Source organism: Sceloporus undulatus, chromosome 5 (assembly GCF_019175285.1).
Source record: "Sceloporus undulatus isolate JIND9_A2432 ecotype Alabama chromosome 5, SceUnd_v1.1, whole genome shotgun sequence".
NCBI lineage: Eukaryota > Metazoa > Chordata > Lepidosauria > Squamata > Phrynosomatidae > Sceloporus > Sceloporus undulatus.
In genome coordinates this window covers 44,814,639-44,828,805 of record NC_056526.1, presented here as the reverse complement: position 1 = coordinate 44,828,805, position 14,167 = coordinate 44,814,639, and the positions used below count along the sequence as shown (strand labels likewise).

At 39.0% G+C, this 14,167-nt stretch overlaps 1 protein-coding gene across 5 annotated transcripts in view; it reads left to right on the top strand.

Moving 5' to 3' along the window:
- VEZT (vezatin, adherens junctions transmembrane protein) overlaps positions 1 to 13,810 on the top strand; it is a 40,736-nt gene extending 26,926 nt beyond the window's left edge. For 3 of the 5 annotated variants that reach the window (XM_042469296.1, XM_042469294.1, XM_042469298.1), the window contains 7 exons: positions 4,258 to 4,407; positions 5,386 to 5,533; positions 6,760 to 7,091; positions 7,757 to 7,950; positions 8,679 to 8,779; positions 10,412 to 10,619; positions 12,450 to 13,810. In XM_042469296.1, the coding sequence (XP_042325230.1) occupies positions 4,258 to 4,407; positions 5,386 to 5,533; positions 6,760 to 7,091; positions 7,757 to 7,950; positions 8,679 to 8,779; positions 10,412 to 10,619; positions 12,450 to 13,015 (1,699 nt within the window). In that variant the 3' untranslated portion in view covers positions 13,016 to 13,810. The remainder of the gene's footprint in view (positions 1 to 4,257; positions 4,408 to 5,385; positions 5,534 to 6,759; positions 7,092 to 7,756; positions 7,951 to 8,678; positions 8,780 to 10,411; positions 10,620 to 12,449) is intronic. The other 2 variants (XM_042469297.1, XM_042469295.1) reach the window with 1 other exon arrangement.
- The last annotated feature ends 357 nt before the right edge of the window (positions 13,811 to 14,167 follow it).

The window sequence follows — 14,167 nt, the reverse complement described above, 5'->3', positions numbered from 1 at the left end:
CCTTGCATTCCTTCCAAAACCTCCTACTGCCCAACTGTGGTTGCTTACAGGTGAAAAAAGGAGGGAGAAGGGAGATGGTTCAGGCAATGAAGATATGGCTCCTCTGGGCTCCTTGAAGAAGGAAATGGCAGGGGCACTCCATTTAGGAGTACATTTTCATTTCTTTCCCCTACCACTGAGCTGAAAATAGCTGCTTCTTTATGGTCTGAGTCACCTCCTCCACACACCCTTCTCCACCACTAGGTGACAGTAGCAGAAGCCTCTTCTTAGGCTTGGCAGTTGCTGAGTGGTGAGAGAATGTGGAACTGTGTGCAGAGCACTGCACTAGGGCAAGATCTTGGCCTTCATACAGCTGTCCTTACATATTCATAGAAACTAAATGGTTCAGAATTAATTCACTAAGCTAGTGAGCAGGGCAAGGCATGGGAAACATAAGGATAGCTCTAAAACAACTGCTAGCTATTTGTAGGTTCAGTTATGGGTACTGAGATTAACCTTTAAAGCCTTAAACTGTGAATCCAGAATATCGAAGATAAGGTTGGAGACAGTCCTTAAACTATATTGGATGGAGAAAGCAGACAATCTCTTCCTTCCCAGAGACTATCCATTGATCTTTTCAGGCTGCATTGCATTGCCTCTGCTCATGTTTATTTTCTGGTGGTAGATGTGATGCCTCTTTAATAAAGTACAATATTTTCAAGTATCACATCTTACCTATTTGAAGTCAAACTCAGCCAAATCCTCAAGGTCTAGTAAATTCCTCACTTGCCCCAAAGACAGTTTCATTGTATAAAAGGTGGAAGAGGCAACAACAGGGATGACCTGGTTAATGGAGTACAAGTGGTGGGATGCTTATGTGGGAGTGATCATGTTCTCCTAGAGTTTGTTATACAGTGGAAAGGAGAAGCCAGGCTTAGTCAGACACACATTCTAGATTTTAGGAGAGCTAATTTTAGTAAACTTAGAGAAATACTGGAGATGATTCCCATGATCAGGAATTCTAAAAGAGAAGGGAGTTCAAGACAGATGGGAGCTTCTCAAAAGGGAGATATTGAAGGCACAGTTTCAAACAGTCCCAATGAGGATGAAAAATGGGAGGTGTCTCAAGAAACCAGGATGGATGACTAAGGAACTTTCAACTGAGCTAAGTTTTAAACGGAAGATGTATAAGAAATGGAAAGGGGGGGGGGAATCACCAAAGAGGAATTCAAACAAATAGCTACCATGTGTAAGGGTAAAGTCAGAAAAGATAAAGAGCAAAATGAACTCAGGCTTGCTAGAGAGGTTAAGAACAATAAAAAGGGGTTTTGGGGGGTATGTCTGCAGCAAAAGGAAGAAGAAGGAAGTGGTAGGGCCACTGTGTGGTGAAGATGGCAAAATGCTATCAGGGACAGAGAAAAGGCAGAATTACTCAACACCTTCTTTGCTTCAGTGTTCTCAGAAAAGACAAAGGGTGCCCAACCTGAGGATAATGGAGCAGAGGACAGAATAGGGGAAATTCAGCACAGAATAAGTAAAAAATATAGCACAGGAATACCTTGTTAATCAGGCAGGACAAGATGAACTACATCCAAGGGTATTAAAAGAACTGGCAAATGTAATATCAGAACCATTGGCAATAATCTTTGAGAACTCCTGGAGAACAGGAGAAGTCCCAGCAGACTGGAGGAGGGCAAATGTCCCCATCTTCAAAAGGGGGGAAAAGAGGATTCCAACAATTATCCAGTTAGTCTGACATCTATACCAGGAAAGATTCTGGAGCAGATCATTAAACGGAGACTCTGTGAAAATCTAGAAGGCAATACCATAATCACAAAAGAGTCAAGATGGGTTTTAGAGAAACAAATCATGCCAGACAAATCTAATCTCTTTCTTTGATAAAATTACCAGCTTGGTAGATGAAGGGAATGCTGTGGATATAGTACAGTGGTACCCCGGGTTACGAAATTAATTTGTTCCGCCGCCGCTTTCGTAACCCGAAATAGTTCGCAAGCTCGAAGAAACCCCTAGTCGCTAATGGGGGGCCAAAGCCGGTCGATTTCGTGTGTGAAATAGCCGCGGCAAAGCACAAAAAAATTTTTCGTAACCCGAAAAAACCTTCGTAACCGGAACAGTTTTTTTAAATGGATTTTTTTCGTAACCGGAAATTTCGTAAGGCGGCGCATTGCGTATCCGGGGTACCACTGTATATCTTGATTTCAGTAAGGCCTTGACAAGGTTCCCATGACATTCTTGCAAACAAGCTTATAAAATGTGGCTAGACAAGGTAACGTTACATGGATTTGTAATTGGTTGATGGCCGAACCCCAAGGGTGCTCAAACAACGGCTCCTTTTCGTCCTGGGAAAATTGACCAGTGGGGTCACAGGGTTCTGTCTTGGCCCAGTGCTATTCAACATCTTTTCAATGACTTGGATGACAGAATTGGGAGCATACTTATCAAATTTGCAGATGCACCCAATTAGGGGAGTAGCTAACACCCAGAGGACAGGATCAAGATCCAAATGACCTGAATAGACTAGAAAGCTGGGCCACAACTAAAAAAAAATGAATTCAACCGGGAGAAATGTAGGTACTGCACTTAGGGCCGAAAAAACGAAATGCACACATTGGATGGGGACACTGGATGAACAAGACTACATGTGAAAGGGTCTAGGAGTCCAAGTAGACCATAAGTTGACACTTGAGCCACAGTGTGATGCGACCGCTAACAAGGCCAATGTGATTTTAGGCTGCATCAATAGAAGTAAGTGTCTAGATCAAGGGAAGTAATAGTGCCACTCTATTCTGCTTTGGTCAGCCCCACCTGGAATACTGTGTCCAGTTCTGGCACCACACATTTAAAAGGATGGTTGAGAAACCGGAGTGGTCTGAAGGACGGTGACTAAAATGGTGTGGGTCTGGAAACCATGCCCTGTGAGGAAAGAATTAGGGGCTGGGGATGTTTAGCCTGGAAAAGAGAAGGTTAAGAGGTGATATGCTAGCCTGTTTAACATATTTGAAGGGATGTCAAGTTGAGGAGGGAGCAAGCTTGTTTTCTGCTGCTCCAGAGACTAGAACGCGGAACAATGTATGTAAAATACAGGAAAAAGAGATTCCACCTCAACATTAGGGGAACTTCTGACAGTAGGCTGTTCGACATGGAACACACTCCCTCAGAGTGTAGTGGAGTCTCCTTCCTTGGTCTTCAAACAGAGGCTGGATGGCCATCTGTCGGGGATGCTTTGATTGTGATTTCCTGCATGGCAGGGGGTTGGACTGGATGGCCCTTGCAGTCTCTTCCCGCTCTACGTTCTATGGCCCACAGACAGGCCAAAATAAAGCTGCTTCGGGTCTCTTTGGAGGTATGCTGTTTAAATGTGCATGGGTCCTAAGAGTCCGGAAGTCGCGCCAAGCCACACTCCAATCCTAAGCTCTGGAGTGCAGCTTTGGCGCAGCTTCCGGACTCTTAGGACCCATGCATCACTTAATCGCCTACCTCCAAAGAGACCCGAAGCAGCTTATTTTGGCCTGTCTGTATCAGGCCCTCGATTCTCTTTGCGAAAAGCAACTATGATGGACTAGCACTGTATATAGACAATGGCAATATCTGTGTGTCTTACTGCATTTGCATTCCTGCTTCTGCCATCTTTTGAAATTGGAGAGGCTTTTTCAAAAACCCATGAGTTCAGATTTTATTGATCATGATCATGTCTCTGTAAAGAAATATAGTATTTACTTTTATATATCTATAAATGCAAAAGTAGTTTTAGGGGTCATGCTATTTATTATTCATTTGTTTGTGTGTGTGATGTTGCATTTTTTTCTTTGTTATATTAGGAACTTGAAGTTAAGCCTCCTTGGCCTTGTACTTTACTACCAACAATGAATAGGTCTTTTCTCAACTCAAAATTTATAGATACTAAAAAGCACTATTAATATTTAAATATTTTACGTATATCGTCTGTGAAAAAGAAGACAAGCCTGTTACAGACAGCCAAAATAACGCTGCTTCGAGTCACAAGGTATGGTATTTCAATGATGCATGCATCCTAAGAGTCCAGAAGTCACACCAAAGCCACACTCCAGACTGGAGCATGGCTTTGGTGTGGCTTCTGGACTTTTAGGATGTATGCATCATTGAAACACCATACCTCCACTGTGACTCGAAGCAGCTTTATTTTGGCTGTCTGTAACAGGCCAATATTATTGTTTTATACTTTATTCTTTATTATTCTTTAGGACATCTGTACAGTTGTATCACATTTTACTTTTCAAGTTTGCTTGACAGGGTCAGTGCTGGTTGCCCATTTAATAAAGCTGGACAGCATCCTTGTCAGCATCTCATTGGTCTTCGGAAAGCTGTATACCGATCAGTAAGAGCCAATTTCAGAGCCTCAAGACTTGCCACCTTATACATGCTGAAAAAATATCCTTTTTGAAATACGAGTCTCTTGTTCTTCATCTATCACTTCCCCTTCAGCTCCTTCCAGCCCCTTATGCATTGTGCTCTTTTCTCAGTCATTCACTGCTATCAGATAACATTCTATCCAGTGCTATCAGTGTTTACCTGAGACAAATTCTCATTGTCTTCCAGGAGTCTTGTGGCTTTGTTAGTCGTCATAGGATTATAGTCTTAAATTTATTGAGATTTGCAACTGAATTAGCATGCATAGGATTGCAAGGAAATTACTAACAGTCATTCTTCTGTCTTTGCCTTAAGCCATTTCTAACCCCTGTCATTATTCTAACCATGACATACATAATTGTATTATTTTATATGGCTTTATTTGTGTCATTGTAATATTTGAGCAAAATATAGGACATAATCATGAGATGACATGATTCACTGGAAAAGTTAAGGGCAGTAGAGAAAGAGGAAGATTGCATTAGAGATGGATTGATTCGGTAAAGGAAGCCACAGCCCTGACTTTGTAAGATTTGAAGAGGGCTCTTATTCAGAGAGTCACCAAAAGTCAGAAGTCAGCTTGGTGCCTTATAACAACTACAGCAGAGCAATTTACAGCATACAGTTTTAGTACTAGCACTTTCAACTATTTAAACTTGTTTTGTTTAATTAAATATTATTACAAAAAGAATAAAAAGCAATCCATGTTTCATTTCATATCTAAAGAAAGAACATTACCTATTAGAGCACATGAGGCTTTTTGGTAATCAAACAGTATTTCTGTCCACTGCACCATCCCTTTGCTTTGCAATCTTTTGGAATAGAAGAAAGTTTTTTCTTCTCTGTGAATAAAGAACATCACCTAGGCTCTTTAACTTAATACAAAGGTACAGTAGCTTTTTGTATCATATTTATTCACATTGCATATTTTTGAGTCATATGTATGAATGTGCCATTAATAAAAAAAAACTTATTTAACTGCCTTAACCCTAATTAAACTTACCCATTAAATTCTGAGAGTGATAATGTGACAAACTACATCTGTGTGGTGCCTTTTAAGGAATTAGGCTTAGGACTAAGTGAAGAGCAGGTGTCAGAAGAAGAAGCACATAATTTCACAGATGGCTTCAGTCTGCCTGCACTTAAGGTAATTCACATTTTGGGAAACATATCCAGGGTAACAGTATTGGCCAGACTTTACTGCAAAATGCAACAACATCCCAAATCCACAAAACAGTTATACCTTTATTGGTCCAACCAAAAATCCACAAAATACATCATTCAAAACATTGTGTGATGTATTTTTTCCCCATTTTTTTTGTTTTGCCTATTAAAGTTATTGCTGTTTTGTGGATTTTGGTTGTTGCCACACTTCAGGGTGATTTTGTTGGTTTTGTTGCATCAGCCTCTTTTGCCACTTTGTAGTTTAAATGATTCTGATTTATATTACTTTTTTAAAAAGTCCAGAGCTCATTCACATCTTTGGAATACTCTGTTGTAATGGTCTTTGTGTTCAGCCCAAAGATTATATTTGAACACACAGATCTTGTAGGTTATAATTGTGGATTTTTGAAACAATGTTTAATGTTCAGAATAACTTGATACAGCAACGGAAGATGGTTTCCCCCATCTTTTTGTACAGTGTTATCTGAAAGATTCAAAATGTGTACTGTACTTCGGATGAAATGTCTGTAATTGACATGTGTGAACTTACTTCCATCTCTTTGTATTTTGCACTATAATATGGTGGATCACAGAGTGAGTTATAGCTGTTAATATATTGCTTAAATAAATCCCTGATCCCATGGAATCCTTTTGGTAAAATATATAGGTGTAATGCCAAATTAAGACTTTGTATGTTTTTTATTGCTCACTGGAGGTATTTCCCATCTCTATCCAAAATTACCCTTTACTGTACTTACCATTTTTGTGCCAGGACTAGGAAAGAATGAGGGGGCGGCCAAGCAGTGGATGACTTGTGTTCCTGCAACCAGCCACAGGAAGATGCCAACTTGCTGTAGGTGGCTGCAGAAACACAGCCAGTCACTGCCTTGCCATCCTCTCCATCCCCTTCAGGACATTACATGACACCAAATAGGTAAGCAGAGTGCACAAAGAGATAGAAAGGCACAGTGCTTTGTGCTCTGCCAGTGCAATCTAGGATCATGCCATTAAGTTAAATGTATTATCATAATTTCATTTAGTTTATTTAATACATTTATCTTCAGGCTCTTCAATTATCTAAGATGATCTAGTTATTACTCAAATTGTTCTTGATTCTCTTTTAAAATACATTGAATGGGAAAGCAGGGAAAATGAAAACAGAATCTTTTGTAGCAATGAAGATGGTTGTGATTTTTCTGTGTTCTCAAGATTTTATTCCAGCTTTGGGTTGGGCAAAGTTCTGAATTCTTCAGGCGACTAGTTCTTCTGCTTTCCCCCTCCAATGCATCTCTCAAGACCCTGATTACGCCAGAACGTTTGCCTCTTTCTATCTTTTCTGATGTGACTCAAGGCCTCCCTCATGCTCATGCTGCCTGCTTAGAAGAACTTAAACGAAGCTATGAGTTTTATCGGTACTTTGAAACACATCACCAATCCAGCTTGGAACGGTCAGCCAAAACTCAGCAGAAACCAGGAGAGCTAAATCTTCTCCAAACAGCAGTGCGCAGTTTGCAACTCCATCTAAAGGCCTTACTGAATGAGTAAGTTACTCTCTGGCAGAGACGTTCTGAGTAGTTTTAGGGCCAGTAGAGACCGGCAAAATATGCCCGCTTCCTGGTGGCATGGCATACGGATGACGGATGCCCAATGCTGCCCAAAGCCGGTATCACGCTGCCCCACTGTCCACATCTGGGGGTAGCTTTTCGGCCCTTCAGCAGGCTAGATAGTCTACCTCAACTTTATGAGGAACTTCCTAACAGTAAGAGTTGTTCAACTGTGGAACACACTACCTCACAGTGTGGTGGCATGTCCTTCTTTGGAGGTTTTTAAACAGAGGCTGGGTGGCCATGTGTCAGAAGTGCTTTGATTGTGAGTTCCTGCATGGCAGAATGGGGTTGGAGATATATCTGCCCAGTGGTCTTACTGTGGAGATCTTGCTAAAGCTCCCACAGTTCTAATCACTGCTACTACTAAAAACAGCCTGGAAGTAGAATTGGTCCAGGCTGAGATCTTACAAGCGTGCTCAGATCTCTTCAGATATTTGGAGAAATATCAAAAAGACAGCAAACATGTTTCACCAAGTTAGCACAAGAAGTAATGAGTTTAAATTAGAGAGAGAGATAAAAAAAAATTCAGAAAACATTTTACTGAATTACTAAGCTGATTTTGAGAAATGTTTTGTTTTTTTTCCTTTTCTTTTGTTCAGAGTAATAATTCTTGAGGATGAACTTGAAAAGTTTATTAGTTCCAGGGAAAGTCAAGAATTAACCACAGAGGCCTATCATGTTGTAGAAAAAAAACTGAAACTCATTCAGCCTCATATGCAAGCTAGCAACAGCTGCTGGGAGGAGGCCATTTCTCAGGTGGACAAAATGGTTCGAAGAAATCCAGATAAAAAAGGTATATTGTCTTCCTAATTCATACACTATTCAGAAAATGAATGTAAAGTTGTAGCGGGGAAGAGAAAATCTGTACTGTAAAATAGCATATATATACTCAGACTTACATGGAACTTGAGAGCATGGAGCTGTCAGGTGAAACCATGATGAAAATAAAAATATGGGTACTCCAGTATGTGAGAACATTCTTGGTTTCTTGGAGTTGTTCAGCATGGTATACTGCTACCCTGTATCCTGACCCTATTCAAGCATTTGCTCTTAGCAGGTGTGTTATAATCTATTTCAGATGCTCAATTGAAAAAGTGGTACTTGTACACCACTTATTGTTCACTTATTGTTCAGTTGTGCTATGCAAGTATTTTGAACAGTTTTGCCAGAACTTGTCTGCTGTAGATGCAAACTCAAATTATATTTCTCTACCTTAAAGTAGCATTTTCACTGCTTTTCCAACTTTATATTTGCCCAGCATTGTATTATATCATATACTAAGAGTAAACATACACAAGTCTTTTTATTGTGCACAGAGACTCTGGGAAATGGACTGTCCTAATTAGCAGGTCCTAAATGTGAGCATTTTGAGAGGTAAGGATAAAACAAGGGCTAGTGTATCAACATTTCAGCTCTGAACAAATCTGGTCAATGAGTCTCCTTAGGAAGTTACTTGGGGAACATTATTTTTAATGCTACATAGACTCCTACTTTCTTTGCTTCTTACCTTCCTGCCACCAGACAAAGCTGAACCATCCTGTGAGAACAAGCACTGCACCATGGTACCTTTATTACAGCCAGCTGTACACATAGAGGACAAAGATCCAATCCCTGAAGAACAGGTAAGAATACCTAGACTTTATACTGTGAATATAGTCATTATCTTTCTTTTGCCAGTATGCACACAGGTACAGTGGTACCCCGGGATACGAATGCACCGCGTTACGAAATTTCCGGGATACGAAAAAATTCCATAGGAAAAAACTGTTCCGGGTTACGTTTTTTTTTTTCGGCTTACGAAAAAAATTTTTGGTGCTTTTCGGCGCTTTTTCGCACGAAATCGCGGCTTCCAGCGCTAGCGCCTATGGCTTTTTCGGCTTGCGAAAGATTTCGGGTTATGAAGGGCGCCGCGGAACGAATTAATTTCGTAACCCGGGGTACCACTGTATTTTAATATACAGCATTCCAGTTAGTCTTTTATTCTACTGAAAAGCCATTTCTTTCAGAGTAAGCTATTGTCCAAAAATGCTATTGTACCTGTATTGTATCACATGGTGGCACTCCCACTGTAGCTTTTAAAAAGATTTTCATAAAGCTTTAAACAGTACATCTATGTGACTTTGACTATAGTCCTGTACACACTTAAGTGAAAGAAGTGTTGTTGTGTGCCTTCAGGTTGTTTGCTACTTATGGTGACCCTAAGATGAACCTATCATGAGGGTTTTTTTTAACAAATTTCTTGAGAGGCGGTTTGCTATTGCCATCCTCTGAGGTTGAGTGTGCATAGAGAGACATAAATGACCTATTCGATTGTTCAAAACTAAAGCAAAAACTCAATTTATTGTTGGGATATTCTGTGAGAGGGCAGTATAAAATATTTCCTCAGACCTTTTCTTCACTTCAGAAAAGTATCATCTGAAGAGTGAAGTACTTTGAGAGTCAAGAAAAATACCAGCCAAATTTGAAGTGTTAGTTTTCTAAGTGAAGTGAATTTTCAACATGCAGAAAATTGAAGCAATATAATCGAACTATGTTTTTTCTTACCATGTGGACGGAACCTCAGTGAATGAATACAGAATATACATTTAAAGAGATTATGTTTTTCAACCTTTCCAGTGTCAACTAGTTAATTTTCTCTCTCTCACCATTCCCTTCTTAAAAACTTTAGTACCAGCCCTGCCACAATTTCTGCAGTCATTTCTATAGCTTTTGACTTTTGGGCATGTAGGATTACATAGTTATATAATATTTTAATGAACTCCGTGTTATCGATTATCCATAGAAGGCTTGTTTTTATAGCACCCAAATCATGTTTATATGACAATACTATGCAACCCCCAAATTCCATTTTTTACCTTAAAGAATAATTTTAAGCCCAGATAGTAGTACAGAGATTTTAAATACCTAAACACATAGGGGCTAGAAATTTAGGGATCAGAAACAAGGAGACCCAATTTAAAGTTTTACATGCTTTGGGATAAACTTTGGGATAATCATGAATAAATGGTGTCACTATAGACCAGTGCTAACTGGAAACTATTTGTAATTATTCTGTAATAGACAGACCGTATCCAGAAAAGTGTTTAATCCATGTAATGAAAACTAAGTAAAAGGAAAGAAGAACAGAATATTTGGCATCTTGTTCATCTGGGATCTAAATCTTCCATAATGAATAAATGACGGTCAGAATATCAGTGTCTCATAGGACTGAGTAATGTGTAGATAAAAAGGATGTTTGTTGATTCTTCTCTCAGGAACTTGAAGCCTATGTTGATGATACAGATATAGACAGCGAATATAAGAGGGATGACTTTTATTACTTTTCCCTGGAAGACAGAGAGAGACAAAAACGTGAAAGAGAAGAATCAAAGAGAGTGCTGCAGGAACTAAAATCTGTATTAGGATTTAAAGCTTCAGAGGCAGAAAGGCAAAAGTGGAAGCAACTTCTATTTAGTGATCATGGTAAGCATTGTTTGCTATTGTTAATTCCAGAAAAACCTGTATGCAGCTGTCCTTTGACAGTATGTTTAATTTTTGTTTTATTTGTTTATTTATTTAATTTATATCCTGCTTTTCTCTCATATGTCACTCAAAGAAGATTACACTGTACATTAAAACAATATACTGTATATACTCAACTATAAATCGACCTTATGTATAATTCAAGGGCAGGTTTTGGGCCAAAATTAAGGATATGACTCGTGGATAAGTCAAGAGTACAACATATGATCTGCTTTCCTGCCCGTCCACCCTTCCTTGGTTGTCTGCAGCTTGTCCACAGAAGATAGAGAGGAGGAAGAGACAAGCAGGCGGCTCCAAACAATCATGGATGGGGCAGATAAGCGGCATGCACTCTACCTCCCCCCTCCACAGTCTGGCTGTGCCCTCAGGAGACAGCCATGCTGGGGAGCAGTTGAGGGGCGAGTGCTTGCCTTTCCTCCTCCTTCCCAGCTTGCCTGTCCCTTTGGGAGACAGACAGCTGGGAAGAGGCTTGATACCATATTGACCTGTGTATAAGTCAACCCAGTTTTTGGGGGCCAATTTTTTGGTATAAATTTTTTGACTTATAGACAGGTATATACAGTAGCTAAAGCTATCTGTAATACAAAAGTTTAAAAACATATTAAACAAAAGTCCACTTAAAAACATCAATTTGGATTAGTTAAAACACATTAAAACTGCTTACACATTATGAACCAGCACATTCATTGCACTACCAAAATTGCTTCTGATGTTCAGAAACAATACCATGGAGCTCTTGGGGATTTTTAATTGTTATAGTACACTGGTGCAATTTTATCAAAAATACTTTATCCTACTATTAGAAGACCAGGCTTTTAGGGATTCTGTAACCAGATACACTGGGAATCAGCACAGTGCATGGGTGTGTAGTTTCCTTGCTGTTTTTTTCCACCCATTTTTATTCCAGTTAGTAGAAACCACAGTTTGTCAGCATAGAACATAAAATGAGGACAGATTTCAGAGCTTGACAAGTTATCTTAAAGAAGACTTAATATAATAGCCTGAAACCTATAACTGAGTAAGTTGTAGGCTAGCTACTATCTGGCTTAAAGAATCATCCCAGCTTTGCTCAGATCTGCATGGCTTCAGCATGTAATTGTATTTCTTCTGCCTAAAAATAATTTTGCCAAGCTCTGCATTTGGTGAAACTGATTGTGTCATTTCTTTCTTCTAAAATGTATTGATTATTGGTGCTTTTGACAGTTAGAGTCTAAAGCTAGACCCTATTTAGATTAATTTAGATTATTTTAGTTTTCACATAAACAAGTTGGGGGGAGGTGTATATTTTCTTTATGTTGATGATAGTTTCTCTGGCTGGAAAAGAACTGGGTTAACAGTGGTTCCAGATAGCTTTCTGAAGATGCGGACTCTGGTTCCTTGCTCAGTGCCACTCAAAATGGCACGCAAGGAACTACTGGATGATAGTCCAAAACAGATAAACACAATCAGTAGCATAAACAATATGTTCTGGTCATTACATTTTCTAGTATCTGATCAGCTGCTCACTGTATTTTGCTTAAATCTTTATACCAAATCTTTATACATAACCCATTCCTTTTAACTGTTCACATTTGAGGGAGTACATATACATGATACAGTAATTGTTACTTATTATGTCCAGCATCCTGTGCAGTGCTTTCATATTATCACATTGAGAATTACATGCCCTCTAAAATGTAGTTATCAGTTTAGGTACAATAATTTTAAATGAAGTTTACCTGTAACAGAAATAGACAATTTTGAGTATCAATTTCTCTTTTCACTCTTAAGCTGCAGTAAAACCCTTGCCTGTTGAAAACCCAGATGAGCCCACGAATATTTTGATAACATCTGTGAATTCAGAGTCTGACAAGCAGCTTTATATCAGAAATGATAACTTGGAAGAAACTGACTGTAACCAAAAACTGGAAGCCACTGATGAAGAGAATGGTAGAATGGAATACCTATCTGATGGGTTTCGTGTGGGTAAAAATGACATTGCTGCAAATGGTGACTCACCAGAAATTGAAAAAAGAACATGTTACCAATGTAATGGAGAAGGTGAAGAGTCTGAACTGACAGATGTGGATAGAGTAAACATGTTGCAGCCACTTGAGAGAGATGTGTCACAGTCCTCCATCAAGCAAAGGCTGGCTGAGCTTCATATATTAACAGATTTCAATTTTACATCTGGTTTAGCAGCACAGGTTGCTGCAAAGTCACTTACATTTACAACCATGCAAGAGCAAACATTTGGAGATGAGGAGGAAGAGGAGGAGGAGGAAATGCAGGAGAAGGAAGATTTATTTGAAAAACATAAAGGAGAAGGAAACAGCTGTAAAAATGAAAGATTATAGAGTTCAGCCAAACTCGGCCTTGCTTATGTGAACACCACAGAAGGCATGTGAGATAACAAAAGCAACCCATGCAGAAATTCTGAATTGAAATACTGGATGGCAGATAGGATAACAAGTCCTTTTATCATGATATCAATTGGGTTTTACTAGGTTTTTTTTAATGTGTGTGTGTGTGTGTGTATACATGCAAGTATAAACTAAACTCAAGGTGTATAGACTGGTTCTCACAGACACCATGGATGAAATGTCTTTTAATATTTTACCTTTATTTATTTATGTTATAAGGATTTTTTCTGTAAAAGAAAATTTCTTAGTTGTCATTTTCTAAATGTTGGTTATAAATAGCAAGTTTCGTTATAAAACTTGAAATGATTCATGAAAAAGAACAGAAACACTCATGATGTTCTATCTGAAAGCTTTATTTCCTCTGTTGTATCTGCTTTATATCACTTTACTTGTTGTTTTTTCTTGATCTGTTGGTTCATTGGGCTCATAGCCTAAGATGTAGACTCTTTTGTTGATTAAAAAAATGAAAGCCATAGTTAGTGCAGCCAGTGATTCTAATGCAAACTAATACTCCAGTTTGGAAAAGGGGCTATAAAGCAAAACCAATATATGTACAGTATTTATTTTGTTGCATATAAACATCTGGACTAGAGAAATAACTTACATCATTATTATATTTACAGTAAATGCTCTATACTCTCAACTATTACCAAGCTTGTTCTCATGATACCCACAGACCGTACTTTTGCCCTAGAAAATTAAACAGGCTCAAAAAGGTCTTCCCTTCAATTACTGTGTCTTTCACTTTCTTGTGTAGATAACATTTTTATTTTTGAAACAAAGTAACTGGTACTCTTATTTCCATTCCTCCTTTGTGCATACACCTTCAGAACACATCTGTGAATCATAGAATCATAGAGTTGGAAGAGACCACTAGGGCCATCCAGTCCAACCCCCTGCCATGCAGGAAATCTAAATCAAAGCATCCCTGACAGATGGCCATCCAGCCTCTGTTTAAAGACCTCCAAGGAAGGAGACCCCACTACACACCGAGGGAGTTTGTTCCACTGTCGAACAGACCTTACTGTCAGGAAGTTCCTCCTAATGTTGAGGTGGAATCTTTTTTCATGTAGCTTGCTTCCATTG